This window comes from Muntiacus reevesi, chromosome 8 (assembly GCF_963930625.1).
Source record: "Muntiacus reevesi chromosome 8, mMunRee1.1, whole genome shotgun sequence".
Taxonomy (NCBI): domain Eukaryota; kingdom Metazoa; phylum Chordata; class Mammalia; order Artiodactyla; family Cervidae; genus Muntiacus; species Muntiacus reevesi.
The window spans coordinates 22372023-22385771 of NC_089256.1; the positions used below are offsets into that span (position 1 = coordinate 22372023).

At 49.6% G+C, this 13749-nt stretch overlaps 1 protein-coding gene across 1 annotated transcript; it reads right to left on the bottom strand.

The window, feature by feature from the left end:
- Window positions 1–1032: 1032 nt before the first annotated feature.
- Window positions 1033–5456, bottom strand: TFF1 (trefoil factor 1). Its single transcript, XM_065943183.1, has 3 exons — window positions 5381–5456; window positions 1647–1790; window positions 1033–1210 (listed from the first exon to the last, which is right to left on the bottom strand). The coding sequence occupies exons 1-3, from the start codon at window positions 5454–5456 to the stop codon at window positions 1197–1199; spliced, it is 234 nt and encodes a 77-aa protein (XP_065799255.1). The 3' UTR covers window positions 1033–1196.
- Window positions 5457–13749: the final 8293 nt, after the last annotated feature.

The window sequence follows — 13749 nt, forward strand, 5'->3', positions numbered from 1 at the left end:
GCCAGTGCAGGCACACGTCTGCTGCTGTGTGCGTGTGTCGGGGGCCCCACCTTGACTGTTTCACGTGTGCAGTGTATCCCCTGGCCCCTGGAACATCTGTGCGTGCTTGCCCTGGTGGCCAGGGCTGAGGGTGGGTGACAGATCTTCTGGTAAATTTGGAAACAACTGGTCACACCAACAGCGCTGTCCCCTACTTCCTGGGAACCAGCTGGCTCTGGAGGGCCAGAGTGCTCCCAGGGCTCCAGGGACCCCAGGGTCAAGCACCTGGGAGGGGAGGAGGTGTCCAGGAGCGGGGCTGGCTGGGCTGAGCTCCCTGGAGCAGGGCTGACTGCCCAGGGTAGATGGGAGGTGGGGGGTGTTTTTCTTGTTCCCACTGAGCAAGTGGGGCTGGGGGCACCAGAGGCTACTCAGGCAGCACTGCCCGCCTGGGTGGGGGCGTCTGCTCAGGTCCAGGCAGGTCCAATTGGCTCCCTTCTGTCTTCCTTATGTCGGTGACGAGGGATCACTGGGGGCTCTCAACCCTTCCCTTTTGTCCTATTTTCCAACTCGGATTTCAAGTTTGGGGAGCCACGTGGGTGGGGGAGTTTCCTCAGGGGGTCAACTCATGCCGTCCTCTGCAATTGTTTTTATTATGAGCACGTTCAGACACTTTGTTGTGGGTTTTATCTCCTAAGTCAGTTTCCGTGTGAGGGAAGTCAAGAAATTGCAAGGCAATTTTTGTTACCACAATGAATATGTAAAGAATGTGATAGAGTTGGAGCCTGTTTTCATGATTTGACAAGGGCATGGGCTCACGTTGATTCTCTGAGGCTTTTTAACCTGATGGCCTGGTGCACGGACCGATGGCTGAACATCCACCAAGACAACCTAACAATGTTACAAGTCATGGTCTCCTCTGGCCCAAGATAGCCTGAGTTAATGTGTAATCCACAGTGAGAACCCAGAGGCACAAGTATCGCATTTCTCTTTCAAAGAAGGGAAAATTGTTTACATTTTTATAAGAAGTGCAAGCAGAGAGGAACATTCATCTCTTTTAATTTTTAGGCTAATTTGGAATACAAAGAATCTGAGCAGTCAATCCAGGCGGGGAGTTCAGGTTCATAGGACCCCAAGACATCCGACCAGCGATGGAGCTGAGCCCCTGGTACCAGGCAGATGTTCTTCTCACCCCAATGCCATTTCCACTGGAAAAGCGTCTAAATCTCACACTCTGCAAGGGTGAAGTGTCCGAGAGAAGAGATGCATTCGTGAGAATAAGTATTTTCTTTCACTTTTAAATAATCACAGAGAATTTACTTAAAAATCTCACTGGGAAAATTCTCTAGAAAACAAGGATGGTCTTTGTCCTGTAATTGTCATTTTTTCCAAGCCCCAACCCGAAGTGAGCAATGAAGCATGACCAAGGACAACTCTTCACAGATCCATGGTTAGACATGTGAAGAAAAGCCAGGAAAAATAGGGTGCCCCACCAAACAGGTTTTCCAGCTCTTTCCATCCCCCAGCCCTGGATTCACACTGATTTAGGCAAAACTACATCTTCCTAGTCACCCCGAGGCCATGACTCTGGGTAAAGACACAGCTGGCAACTTGAATTAGGGCCCCGTGGTCCCGTGTATTCAGACTCTGTGGGGTTGACAAGGCCCTACCTTCCTCCACGGGCGCAGAATGGAAGCACCACGGGACTCCACGGACTGTGTTGTCAAAGCAGCAGCCTTTCTCTTCGCAGTCCTTCGCCGTGATGCCGGAGTAACCACAATTCTGTCTTTGATGGGGTTCCACCTGACATGTCTCTGAAAGGATATGGACCAGGAGGTGAAAGTAAGTCATGAGCTGACACCTTCACTGTTATGACCCACCCACCCTCCACTTTGCCTCCTTCCCCAGTTAAATCAGCCATCAGACGAACAGCCCATGGAGACCCAGCTCACTTACTGGCGCGGAAACGCTGAAACTCAGGAAAAATGCGAGGTGTCCAGGATTCATAGACTTTTCACCTACCCAGGCAATGTACCCATTTGCTCATTAATGTCAATGAACAATTATTAAACTTTAGTCACTAGATAAGTAAATATCTGTTGAGCACTGTTTGTGGGTGCTAGAAACTGGAGCTAGCACGGGACACAGACAGGAATTTTTTTATCCTCTCAAAGATCAAGTTCATGCCAGGCCCCGTGCTGGGTAACAGGGGCCCAGAAATTGAAAATAGAGAAGCTGTTGTTGAGAAGCTAACAGTCTGATGGAGGAGGAAGCCAAGTAAACATACAAAACAGCATATTGCAGCCAGCCACAGGGCAAGCCCAGCAGGGGTGATTGATTACAGACCGAACACAGTGAAGAGGGCTTCTTGTTGGAGGAGGCTGACCAGATAAGACCGAGGCAATGGGTATCCCAAGGAGAGAGAGCAGAGTGTTCAAAGGTGACAAAGAGAGAGAGCAAGGTGTGTTCCAGGTAAGAGGGGCAGGCGGGTGGGGCAGTGCAGGGAAGGCAGGCTGAGGGCTGGGAGTGAATGACTGCAGCTCTAGAGCTCTACAGCAAAGAAGCAGCTATCCTCAGAAGCTCTAGCCAGGTACGTGAGGCCATTGACCCAAGGCAAAGAACATGCAGGGGAGATGGGCAGCTAGAAGTGCCCACGTGATCTAGATGCAAGGTCTGTGGGGTCTGGACTTGGGGCTCTGAGAAGGAGCACCGCTCGGATCTGGTGGTGGACAGATTGATGCAGGGGCAGAAGAGTCTGAAGCCCCTTCTGTCTCTTGGGGATGGGAATGGAGAATGGGGGGCTTCTCTCTGCACCTGGTCTCGGGGTGCCCATGGATGAGGACCATCAGCCAGGTTCCAGAGAGAGGCCTGGCTGTGCAGGTGCTCCTTCACTCCCAGACAACAGTCTGTCCTGGAGCTAGAGGGATGTGCACGAGGCGTTAGGAGTGTGGGTGATAAAGAGACGGGAAGGGAAGGAGCCCTGACAGAAGAGGGAAGAGAGTCAGAGAGGAGGGCAGGACCGAGATCCAGAGCAGATGTTGTCATGGGCTGGCTTTGACCTAGGGCATCGCGCTCGTTCTAAAAGACAGTCCAGCTAAGACAGGTAGATGCAGGGCCTCCCCTAGACTGAGGGGCAGGAGGCCACATTTGTCCCCCATGGAGTCCAGCTGAGTGTCCTAAATCAGAGCCCATCACACAACCTGATCTTTGTAGGGCTTCTGTCTTGACATAGAGCAAAGGTGGTTATCACCCACTCCACTAGGCAAAGCGGTGGGAAAGGTCAAGACGGGCTACGTATACAGAACTGGTACCATAGTTCTCATGTCCTTTCTCTCCCTAGAGGAGGGGGAGGGGCTACTTGGCTGGGTAACCAGATCCCCCCCACTGCCCCCGCCACACCAATTGCTATCCCAAATAGGAACTGAAGGTCTCCAAGGGTTCTGTCCACAGGAGTCTCCCTTGCCCACCATGTTCTGTTGCATAACAGGATTAGACAGAAATGATTTCCATCCAAGTCTACACTTACACTGGCACCCCGCTCCAGTACTCTTGCCTGGAAGACCCCCATGAACGGAGGAGCCTGGTAGGCTGCAGTCCATGCGGTCGCTAGGAGTCTGACACGACTGAGCGACTTCACTTTCACTTTTCACTTTCATGCATTGGAGAAGGAAATGGCAACCCACTCCAGTGTTCTTGCCTGGAGAATCCCAGGGATAGGGGAGCCTGGTGGGCTGCTGTCTCTGGGAGTCGCACAGAGTCGGACACGACTGAAGCGACTCAGGAGTAGCAGCAGCAGCTACACTACAATTGGATGGAGTTTTCCGTTGTCACAGGGTAGCTGACCTGTGAGATCCACAGAGAAAAGCTGAGCCTTGGGCCCCAGGGCAGGGCCAGTGGGTAGCCAGCAGCAGCCTGGAGGGTGGGGAACAGGGCTGGGCTGCACATCCTCCTGGAGCCAGGCTGTGCAGTGGACAGAGCTAGGTGCTAGACTGGCAGGGAAGATGCAGATGGGCTGGTGGGTGCAGACGGCCAGGCACAGACCACCTCCTCCATCCCTAAAAGCAGGTCATACCTCCTTTCAGGTCCAGCCTGCTCCCTCCTCCTTACCTTAGACTGTGGGGCCCCCTCCCCTGAACCCCCACACCTGATCCTTTGTTCCTGAGTCGTGATGTCCTTGGAAGGAGCCCAGAGACACATGGGAACTGTCCTTTACCTCCCTTCAAACCTCTATGGGAATCCTCATTTCAATAAGTTTGGAAAATTCTTCTCCTGTCCCCTCCATTTAAAAATATATCTACCAGTAATAAATAACGTTTATATGGCACTTTGTAGTTTTTCCCAAATACCACTTAATTTTGTGACAATCCTCTAAAGCTGAAGACTGACCCCGTTGTGCAGAGAAAAGATTTGAGACAGACATATTGAGAGGAGGCAGTGGGACCTCCCGCCTTCAGACCCTCACTTGGTGATGCCCATGGACTAGGCACTGACAGTACACACACTCCAGTGGGACAGGGTCTGGGTTCCTTAGAGCAGGGGGCCCAGGGGCCCACAGCACCTGTCAGAGGGGTTCCCAGAGACGGTGACCCTCGGAACAGGCTCTCGGACGTTTGTGTGGGACCGTGAGTGGGTCCAGCCCCAGGGGGCAGAGTTTGGCTCAGACATTTGGAAGAGCTGTACTTATTTCCGACCTTAAAGACAGCTCTTTGAAATGTGATACTTAAAAAGCAGTAGGATGTTCTAGCAGCAGTTCTGAAGACAGGGCTTTCCTGGTGGCTCAGTGGTAAAGAATTCACCTGTCAATGCAGGAGATGCCAGTTCAATGGTTAGATGGTGTCACCGATTCAATGCACATGCATTTGAGCAAACCTCAGGAGGTCTTCCCTGTAGCTCAAATGGTCAAGAATCTGCCTTCAATACAGGAGACCCGGGGTCAGTCCCTGGGTTGGGAAGACCCGCTGGAGAAGGGAATGGCAATCCACTCCAGTATTTCTGCCTGGAGAGTCCCATTGATAGTGGAGCCTGGCAGACTACAGTCCGTGGTATTGCAAAGAGTCGGCCACGACTGAGTGACTAACACTGCTGCTACAGGAAACAGCGGAGGACAGAGGAGCCTGGCGTGCTGCAGTCCACGGGGTCGCAAGAAGCTGGATAAGACTGAGCGACTGAACAACTGAAGACAGTCATCGTTACTTTCTTACTGCAGTTCCCAACGCTTCCACGGGCCCCTCTACCCTCCCGCTGTCCTCTATGTATTCTGCCATCCAAAATCTCTCCAGGGCCTAGAACAGATCCTGGCACAAAACAGCACTTGGCTCAAAAGTATGTTATGAAGCCCTGACTCCCCCCAGAGGTGGGCCTCTGCCCGAGGTGCCCAGTGAGGAGCAGCAAGGGGCTGTCTTACCGGTCTCACTCTGCGCCAGGCTGCCGAGGGCCAGCGCGAAAACCAGCACCACCACGCAGATCACCTTGGGCTCCATAGCGGCCGTGACTTTCCTGCTCTTTCCAGAGGGGCCCGCGATCCAGGATGAGAGTGGGTCCTGGCCCTCAATCTTATACTGCAGGCTCTGTTTGCTTTCTACAGAGGGCCAGATAACGTTTGCCTAAGGAGGGCCCCGAAACCTTTCATTCCAAGTAATCGCCACTGATTAGAAGGTGTTTCCCAAACGCGGCCAAGCCAAACTGACAGGTTTGCTGATAGAGAAAAATGCCTTATCTTGCGGTCATCATGGTTGAAGGCTTGGAGATTCAGAAAGTTCCTCTCTTATCCTGTGGGAGTCTCCCTGGTCATGACCTCTTCCAGCGCCTGAACTGTTCAGAGACCCTCCTGCTAAGCAAACAACATACTCATTGGAGGGTGATTCAGAGAGAGACGCCCACACCACACCGGGCACAGGGTCGGCAGTAACCTTGGGCTTCCCCCACCGTGGTCCCACTAAGTCAACAGCACACTCATTTGAGAGTGATTCATAGTGAGAGATGCCCAAGCGATGCCAGGCACAGGGTCAGCAGTGGCCGTGGGCTCCCCCCACAGTGGTTCAGAGAAGGACAGTGGACAGGTGAGGCCCGCCGGCCTGGTGTGGTCCTTTCCAAGTGGGCGTGCAGCTGTTTTCAATGATTTTCAGGATTCACGTCTCATGGAACCGCTGTGCCCGGACAAGAAGAGCAGAAAATACTAGGACCTGGACTTCAAACTTCTTTTCCCCATTTGTTTGTCGTGTCAGGCTTTCCTCCTGGGAAACTGGTGCATGTGCAAAGCACCCATAGGCTCTTTGACCTGGCCTTGTCCTGAGGGGCCCCTTTCTGCTGGCATCCACATTGAAAATCACATATGTTCAACCTCCTACTTACACTGTGGCCTTGTAGGAGCATTTTTACTTATTTATCTTAATTAATTAAGGATAAATTACCTTATTTTTCTTCAAAATTATTTAAGATGATTTATCTTAAAAATCGGGCTTCTCTGGTGGCTCAGTGGTAAAGAATATGCCTGCCAATGCAGGAGACAGAAGTTCGACCCCTCCCTGGGTTGGGAAGATCCCCTGGAGGAAGAAATGGAAACCCACTCCAGTGTTATTGCCTGGGAAATCTCGTGGATAGAGGAGCCTGGCAGGCTATACAGTCCATGGGGCTGCCAAAGTTGGTCACGACTTAGAGAGTAAGCAGCAGCACATCTTAAAAACTAATTAATAAATTTTTTTGCTTTGTTCTTTCCTTTACAATGGAGTCCTTTTCACAATGAGGTTGTGTGTACAAGAGCTGACATGACACTGATGATGTATTGGGCGCTCCCTTAAGCAGGAGACCTGCATCTGGGAGGGGCTCCCTTGCTCAGGTCCTCCAGGTGCGGCCTCCTTGACTCCGATCCCAAAGGGTCTCCCCTAGCCCCGTGTCCCAGGTCCCTCCCCAGCTCTGGCCCTTCCTGCCCTGCAACTCTCACTACCTTCTATGGGACACAGTGACTTGCTTGCGCCCCGGGCTTGTTACTTATCGACCCTCTCCCAGCCCTCCAGCAGAGCAGAAGGTCCATGACACGGGGGGCTTCACCTGCTTGGTGGGCTCAGGTGGACCCAGCACCTGGGGTGCCTTATTCAATAAATATCTGTTGAAGAATGAATGAATGAATATAGGGGAAATGTTCTCTCTTCATTGAAAGATTAGGCTCTGGGGAAATAGTAAAGCTTTGAAGTGAGACTGATTTTTCTTGGGTGACCTGTTAAGTTTGCCATGGGGGGTCCCTCTGGGAGGGGAGTGGAGTCAGAACCGGGGCAGCCACATTCTGAGTCAGGCTCACCCCCAGCCCACCCCCCTGGCTCCGGCTGCCAATCCCAGGACAGGGTCTCCAGGAGAAGGGAGCAGAGTTAGAACCAGGGCAGCCACGTTCTGAGTCAGGCTCACCCCCAGCCCACACCCCGACTCCAGCTGCCAATCCCAAGACAGGGTCTCCAGGAGAGGCGCAATGTGCAGGATTCATGGATGCTTGTTGCTCACTCCTTGTGCGTGTATGACTTTGACCTCGTGTAGGTGGCACGGCTGGCAGAGCCTGTGTCACTCTCAGGCCGTCCCAGACTTGCAGCAACAACTCCAAGACTCCTAGAAGACAAGGCTAACATAAGATCGCAGAATCATAGGATAATTTATGGTTCTATATTTTTTTAATGACCACTTGTTGAAGAAGGCAATGCACTGAATTGAGTGTTGGTCCGCTAAGGGGTTGTATCATCTTGTATAAATAGTTTAAGTCCTCTTGGGTTTCACTTTTCTTACTGGAAAATAAAGTGGTTGAACCCCAAGGGAGCTGGTGCTTGATCTAACCTGCCATCCTCTCATGCTAGGGTTCTGGGGTGGAGGATGCCCCTGGTTTTGCATGCCCAGCAGACCTTCCTGCTTTGGGGATAAAGTTCTCCATCTCCAGGCCCCCTCCCCATCCCCACTGCCCGTGGTGTGACTTGGCCTGACTTGTCCCATCTCCTCACCCTGTCTCCCCCATCCCAGAGCCACACTGGTTCTGCTCAAGGGTCAGTGTCTGAGTTGGGAGAGCTGGGTGTCCTCTGTCTGCCCATCCCATCAGCTCTCTGAGCCCTTGGGGGGTGGCGCTGCATTGGCTGTGTCCTGCCCTCAGGTCCTCTGGCTTCTGGCCACTGTGGTGGAGCCAGCAGGACACGGGTCCTTGGGAGGAAGTCAGCAGAGTCACTCTGGATGGGCCGTGATCCCAGGTCCACCTACAGCCCCATGGGCACTGTTCTCCACACAGTGGTCTTCTCCAGCCCCCCAAAACTGATCCCTCCCCTCACTCCTCTGGCAGAGGGGTTCACAAACCCCAAAGAGAGGTCAGCACTGTCCATCTAATTTTCCTTTAATTTCCTGCATTGGGAATGACAGGCCGACTGACTGATACAGAAATTGCTACCAACAGTGACCCTCTTTCTTGACAGATCCTGAAAATGAGACCCAAGTTTGGCTCCCTGGGCAGGTCTTTGGGCACAGGTCACAAACCCATCAAAGGAGCTGTGGAGTGAAGGTAAGGCAGGGGACCTGAGGGGAGCATGAGTGAGGGGGGCATCTCATTTCCCTGGTAACAGTCAAGTGGTAAAGATGGGGGTCAGTTGGCTTCTTCCAAGAGCTACACAACATTCAAGAAGGAAAGAAGAAATGGAGGACTGAGAGTGTCCTCCTGGGAATGGGACAGTGGAAAGGCTTTCCTGGCTAAGCCCCCAGAGTGGCAGGGCAGTGAGAGTGGGGCTCAGGTCCAGCCCAGATCCTAGGTTTGCAACACCAATTAGATGTCCATCATTTCCTGCTTCCTTACACCAAAGCCTTGACACTGGAGAGCAAAGAGTTAAACTCTAAACATGGTATTGGGATGCTTGGGCAGAAAGATGAGAATGACAATTTGGGATCCTGAGCAAACTCCCTGACCCTTTCCCCCAGCAGAGGTGTTCCTTCTACCCCCATCTGAGACCGAGCATCTTTCCTCTCCATAAACACTTCCACTGACCATTGCCCCCCACCCCCATCCCCAGCTCACACGGGATGTAGCCACAGGATGGGATCGTCTCCACATCTCTGCATCACTTCCAGGTGCATGAGGTTGTGATGCCTCATAGCTCAGACAGAGGCACAGCCTGTGTCCAGGAGAGTTGCAGAGTGGCATCAGCAGGACTCTGGAAGGACAGTGTGTGGGGTGTTGGACCGTAGAGGATGAGGTGCCACTCTCAGAGGACTGGCATCATAACACTCCCCAAGATTTGGGAGAGATGTGCTGACCAAGCACATGAGAGGCCGTGACTATCCTCAGTTCAGTTCAGTTGCTCAGTTGTGTCCGATTCTTTGCAACCCATGGACGGCAGCACACCAGGCTTCCCTGTCCATCACCAATTCCTGGAGTTCGCTCAAACTCATGTCCATTGAGTTGATGATATCATCCAACCATCTCATCCTCTGTCGTCCCCTTCTCCTCCTGCCTTCAGTCTTTCCCAGCACCAAGGTCTTTTCCAATGAGTCAGCTCTTTGCATTAAGTGGCTAAAGTGGAGTTTCAGCTTCAACATCAGTCCTTCCAATGAATATTCAGGACTGATTTCCTTTAGAATTGACTGGTTGGATCCTCCTGCTGTCCAAGGAACTCTCAAAAGTCTTCTTTAGCACCACAATTGGAAAGCCTCAATTCTTTGGTGCTCAGCTTTCTTTATGATCCAACTCTCATGTCCATACATGACCACTGGAAAAACCATAGCCTTGACTAGACAGACCTTTGTCAGCAAAGTAATGTCTCTTCTTTTTAATATGCTGTCTAGGTTGGTCATAGCTTTTCTTCCAAGGAGCAAATGTCTTTTAATTTCATGGCTGCAGTCACCATCTGCAACAATTTTGGAGCCCAAGAAAATAAGGTCTCTCACTGTTTCCATTGTTTCCCCATCTATTTGCCATGAAATGATGGGACTGGATTCCATGATTTTGATATTTTGAAGGTTGAGTTTTAAGCCAACTATTTCACTTTCATCAAGAAGTTCTTTAGTTCTTCTTCACCTTCTGCCATAAGGTTAGTGTTATCTGCATATCTGAGGTTATTGATATTTCTCCCAGGAATCTTGATTCCAGTTTATGCTTCATCCAGCCCGGCATTTCACATGGTGCACTCTGCATATTAGTCAAACAAGCTGGGTGACAATATACAGCCTTGATGTACTCCTTTCCCAATTTGGAACCAGTCTGTGACCATCCTGCTAGTGGTTAACCAAGTCCTGGGTCAAAAGCGGCCAAGAATTCATGCAGCAGAAATACTGGAATCCTACCCTCCACCCCCAATCACAGCAGCCTCGCTACTCAAGGTGGTCTTGGGTTAGCAGAATCCCACCCTGGGATTACAGAAGACATGCTCCCCCACCACCCTGGACTTCATGAGGTCAAATCTGCATTCTACAAGTTTCAGGCACTGCACAGGCACATTAGCTGTGAGAAGGTCAGTGATGAAGCAGATGCAGGGGTGCCAGGCTCAGGGAGGTTTCACTATTGGAAGGACCTACGGTGTGAACCCTTCTCAACCACCCAGGGGTCCAACATCCCTCAACTCCACCCTCAACCATCCTCCCCAGGCTCCTATTGATGCAGTACTGCAATCTTTTGCATACACCTGTCACTCAGGTGTTCATAATTGCCCTGAGGAGACACCAGCATCCTTCACAAGACCCATGGCTCCTCGAGCCTTTGTAGTCCAGAGTTGATGTGGAATCCAGAGTCTCTCAACAGGAATAAAGGCCAGGCCCCCTTGAGGAAGAGCCTCACAGTAAGGCCACAGATGCAAGTGCTGAGGCTTCTGCAGAGTGATCTGAGTCCTCCACAAGGGCTCGTTTGCTAGAGATAAATTGTGTCCCCTCAAAAGATGCTGCAGTCCTAACCCCTAGTACCCATAAGTGTATTTGGAATTGATTTGCAGATAATCAAGTTGAGATAAACTCATTAGACAAAAAGCAGAGGCATCACTTTTCCAACATAGGTCTGTATAGTCAAAGCTATGTTTTTTCCAGTAGTCTTTCTATATGAGATTTGGACCATAAAGAAGGCCAAGTGAGAACTGACACTTTTGAACTACGGTACTGGAGAAGACTCTTGAGAGTTCCTTGGACAGCAAAGAGGTAAAATGAGTCAATCCTAAAGAAAATCAACCCTGAATATTCATTGGAAGGACTGACACTGAAGCTGAAGCTCAGTACTTTGGCCATCTGATGGGAAGAGCCGACTCATTGGAAAAGACCCTGATGCTGGAAAAGATTGAGGGCAGGAAGAGAAGAGGGCAATAGAGGAAGATAGTTGGATGGCATCACTGACTCAATGGACATGAGTTTGAGCAAACTCAGAGAGATACTGAAGGAAAAGGAAGCCTGATGTGCTACAGTCCATGGGGTTGGGTTGCAAGGAGTTGGACATGACTGAGTGACTAAACAACAACATAATCCTTTATGACTGTGTTCTTATAAAAAGAGAACATTTAGACACAGATATACACAGAGAGAATGTGATGTAAAGACATAGACGGTTAATACCATTTATAGCCTAGGGAATGCCTGAGGTTGACAGAAGCTGGGGGGCAGCCAGGAACAACAGTCACCCTCAGAAAAGGAGCCAACCCCAGTGACACCTTCATCTCAGACTTCTAGCCTCTAGAACTGAGAGGCAATAAGCTTCTGTTTTAAATTCAGTTTGTGGTACTTTATTACAGCAGTCTCAACAACTAATATAACCAGGGTGACTATGTACTGGAGAAGGAAAAATAAGACTTTCTGAAGGTCATTAAATATCAGGTCTGAACTCACACCAATCCTCAGAGCCCAAACATCACGTGGTTCACCAAAGATGGAGCCAGTGGATTTCAGGTGCTGGTTGAGACCTTGGCCCAAGTCTGTCTCATTGTGGGTCCAGCAAGGTGACACAGGCATCCCTGGGGATCTCCTCAGGCCCAGAATTGATACATTTAGTAGATACCTTGCATCTCTGATTTTTGGAGAGGGGTATTATAAAAGATATTTACATTATAGGGGACTGGAATGCAAAAGTAGGAAGTCGAGAAACACCTGGAGTAACAGGCAAATTTGGCCTTGGTATACGGAATGAAGCAGGGCAAAGGCTAATAGAGTTCTGCCAAGAGAACGCACTGGTCATAGCAAACACCTTCTTCCAACAACACAAGAGAAGACTCTACACATAGACATCACCAGATGGTCAACACTGAAATCAGATTGATTGTATTCTTTGCAGCCAAAGATGGAGAAGCTCTATGCAGTCAGTAAAAACAAGGCCAGAAGCTGACTGTGGCTCAGATCATGAACACCGTACTGCCAAATTCAGACTTAAACTGAAGAAAGTAGGGAAAACCATTATGCCATTCAGGTATGACCTAAATCAAATCCCTTACAACTATACAGTGGAAGTGAGAAATAGATTTAAGGGACTAGATCTGATAGACAGACAGCCTGATGAACTATGGATGGAGGTTTGTGACATTGTACAGGAGACAGGGATCAAGAACGTCCCCATGGAAAAGAAATGCAAAAAGGCAAAATGGTTGTCTGAGGAGGCCTTACAAATAGCTGTGAAAAGAAAGGAAATGAAAAGCAAAGGAGAAAAGGAAAGATATTCCCATCTGAATGCAGAGTTCCAAAGAATAGCCAGGAGAGATAAGAAAGCCTTCCCTTTCTTATCAATCTGATCAATGCAAAGAAATAGAGGAAAACAACAGAATGGGAGACTAGAGATCTCTTCAAGAAAATTAGAAATATCAAGGGAACATTTCATGCAAAGATGGGCTCAATAAAGGACAGAAATGGTATGGACCTAACAGAAGCAGAAGATATTAAGAAGAGGTGGCAAGAATACACAGAAGAATTGTCCAAAAAAGATCTTCATGACCCAGATAATCATGATATTAAGAAGAGGTGGCAAGAATACACAGAAGAACTGTACAAAAAAGATCTTCACAACCCAGATAATCACGATGGTGTGATCACTCACGTAGAGCCAGACATCCTGGAATGTGAAGTCAAGTGGGCCTTAGGAAGCATCACTACAAACAAAGCTAGTGGAGGTGATGGAATTCCAGTTGAGCTATTTCAAGTCCTAAAGGATGATGCTGTTAAAGTGCTGCACTCAATATGCCAGCAAATTTGGAAAAGTCAGCCGTGGCCACAGGACTGGAAAACATCAGTTTTCATTCCAATCCCTAAGAAAGGCAATCCCAAAGAGTGCTCAAACTACCACACAATTGCACTCATCTCACACGCTAGTAAAGTAATGCTCAAAATTCTGAAAGCCAGGCTTCAGCAGTACGTGAACTGAGAACTTCCAGATGTTCAAACTGGTTTTAGAAAAGGCAGAGGAACCAGAGATCAAATTGCCAACATCCGCTGGATCATCTAAAAAGCAAGAGAGTTCCAGAAAAACATCTATTTCTGCTTTATTGACTACGCCAAAGTCTTTGACTGTGTGGATCACAACAAACTGTGGAAAATTCTGAAAAAGATGGGAATACCAGACCACCTGACCTGCCTCTTGAGAAACCTGTATGCAGGTCAGGAAGCAACAGTTAGAACTGGACATGGAGCAACAGACTGGTTCCAAATAGGAAAAGGAGTGCGTTGAGGCTGTATATTGTCTCCCTGCTTATTTAACTTATATGCAGAGTACATTATGAGAAATGCTGGACTAGAAGAAGCACAAGCTGGAATCAAGATTGCTGGGAGAAATATCAATAACCTCAGATATGCAGATGACAACACCGT

Excerpts from the sequence above, each read along its gene's own strand:
- TFF1 (XM_065943183.1), bottom strand. The coding sequence starts at position 5,456 with ATGGAGCCCAAGGTGATCTGCGTGGTGGTGCTGGTTTTCGCGCTGGCC. Across the intron at positions 1,791-5,380 it reads CCTGGCGCAGAGTGAGACCG|AGACATGTCAGGTGGAACCC; the intron begins GTAAGACAGCCC and ends ATATCCTTTCAG.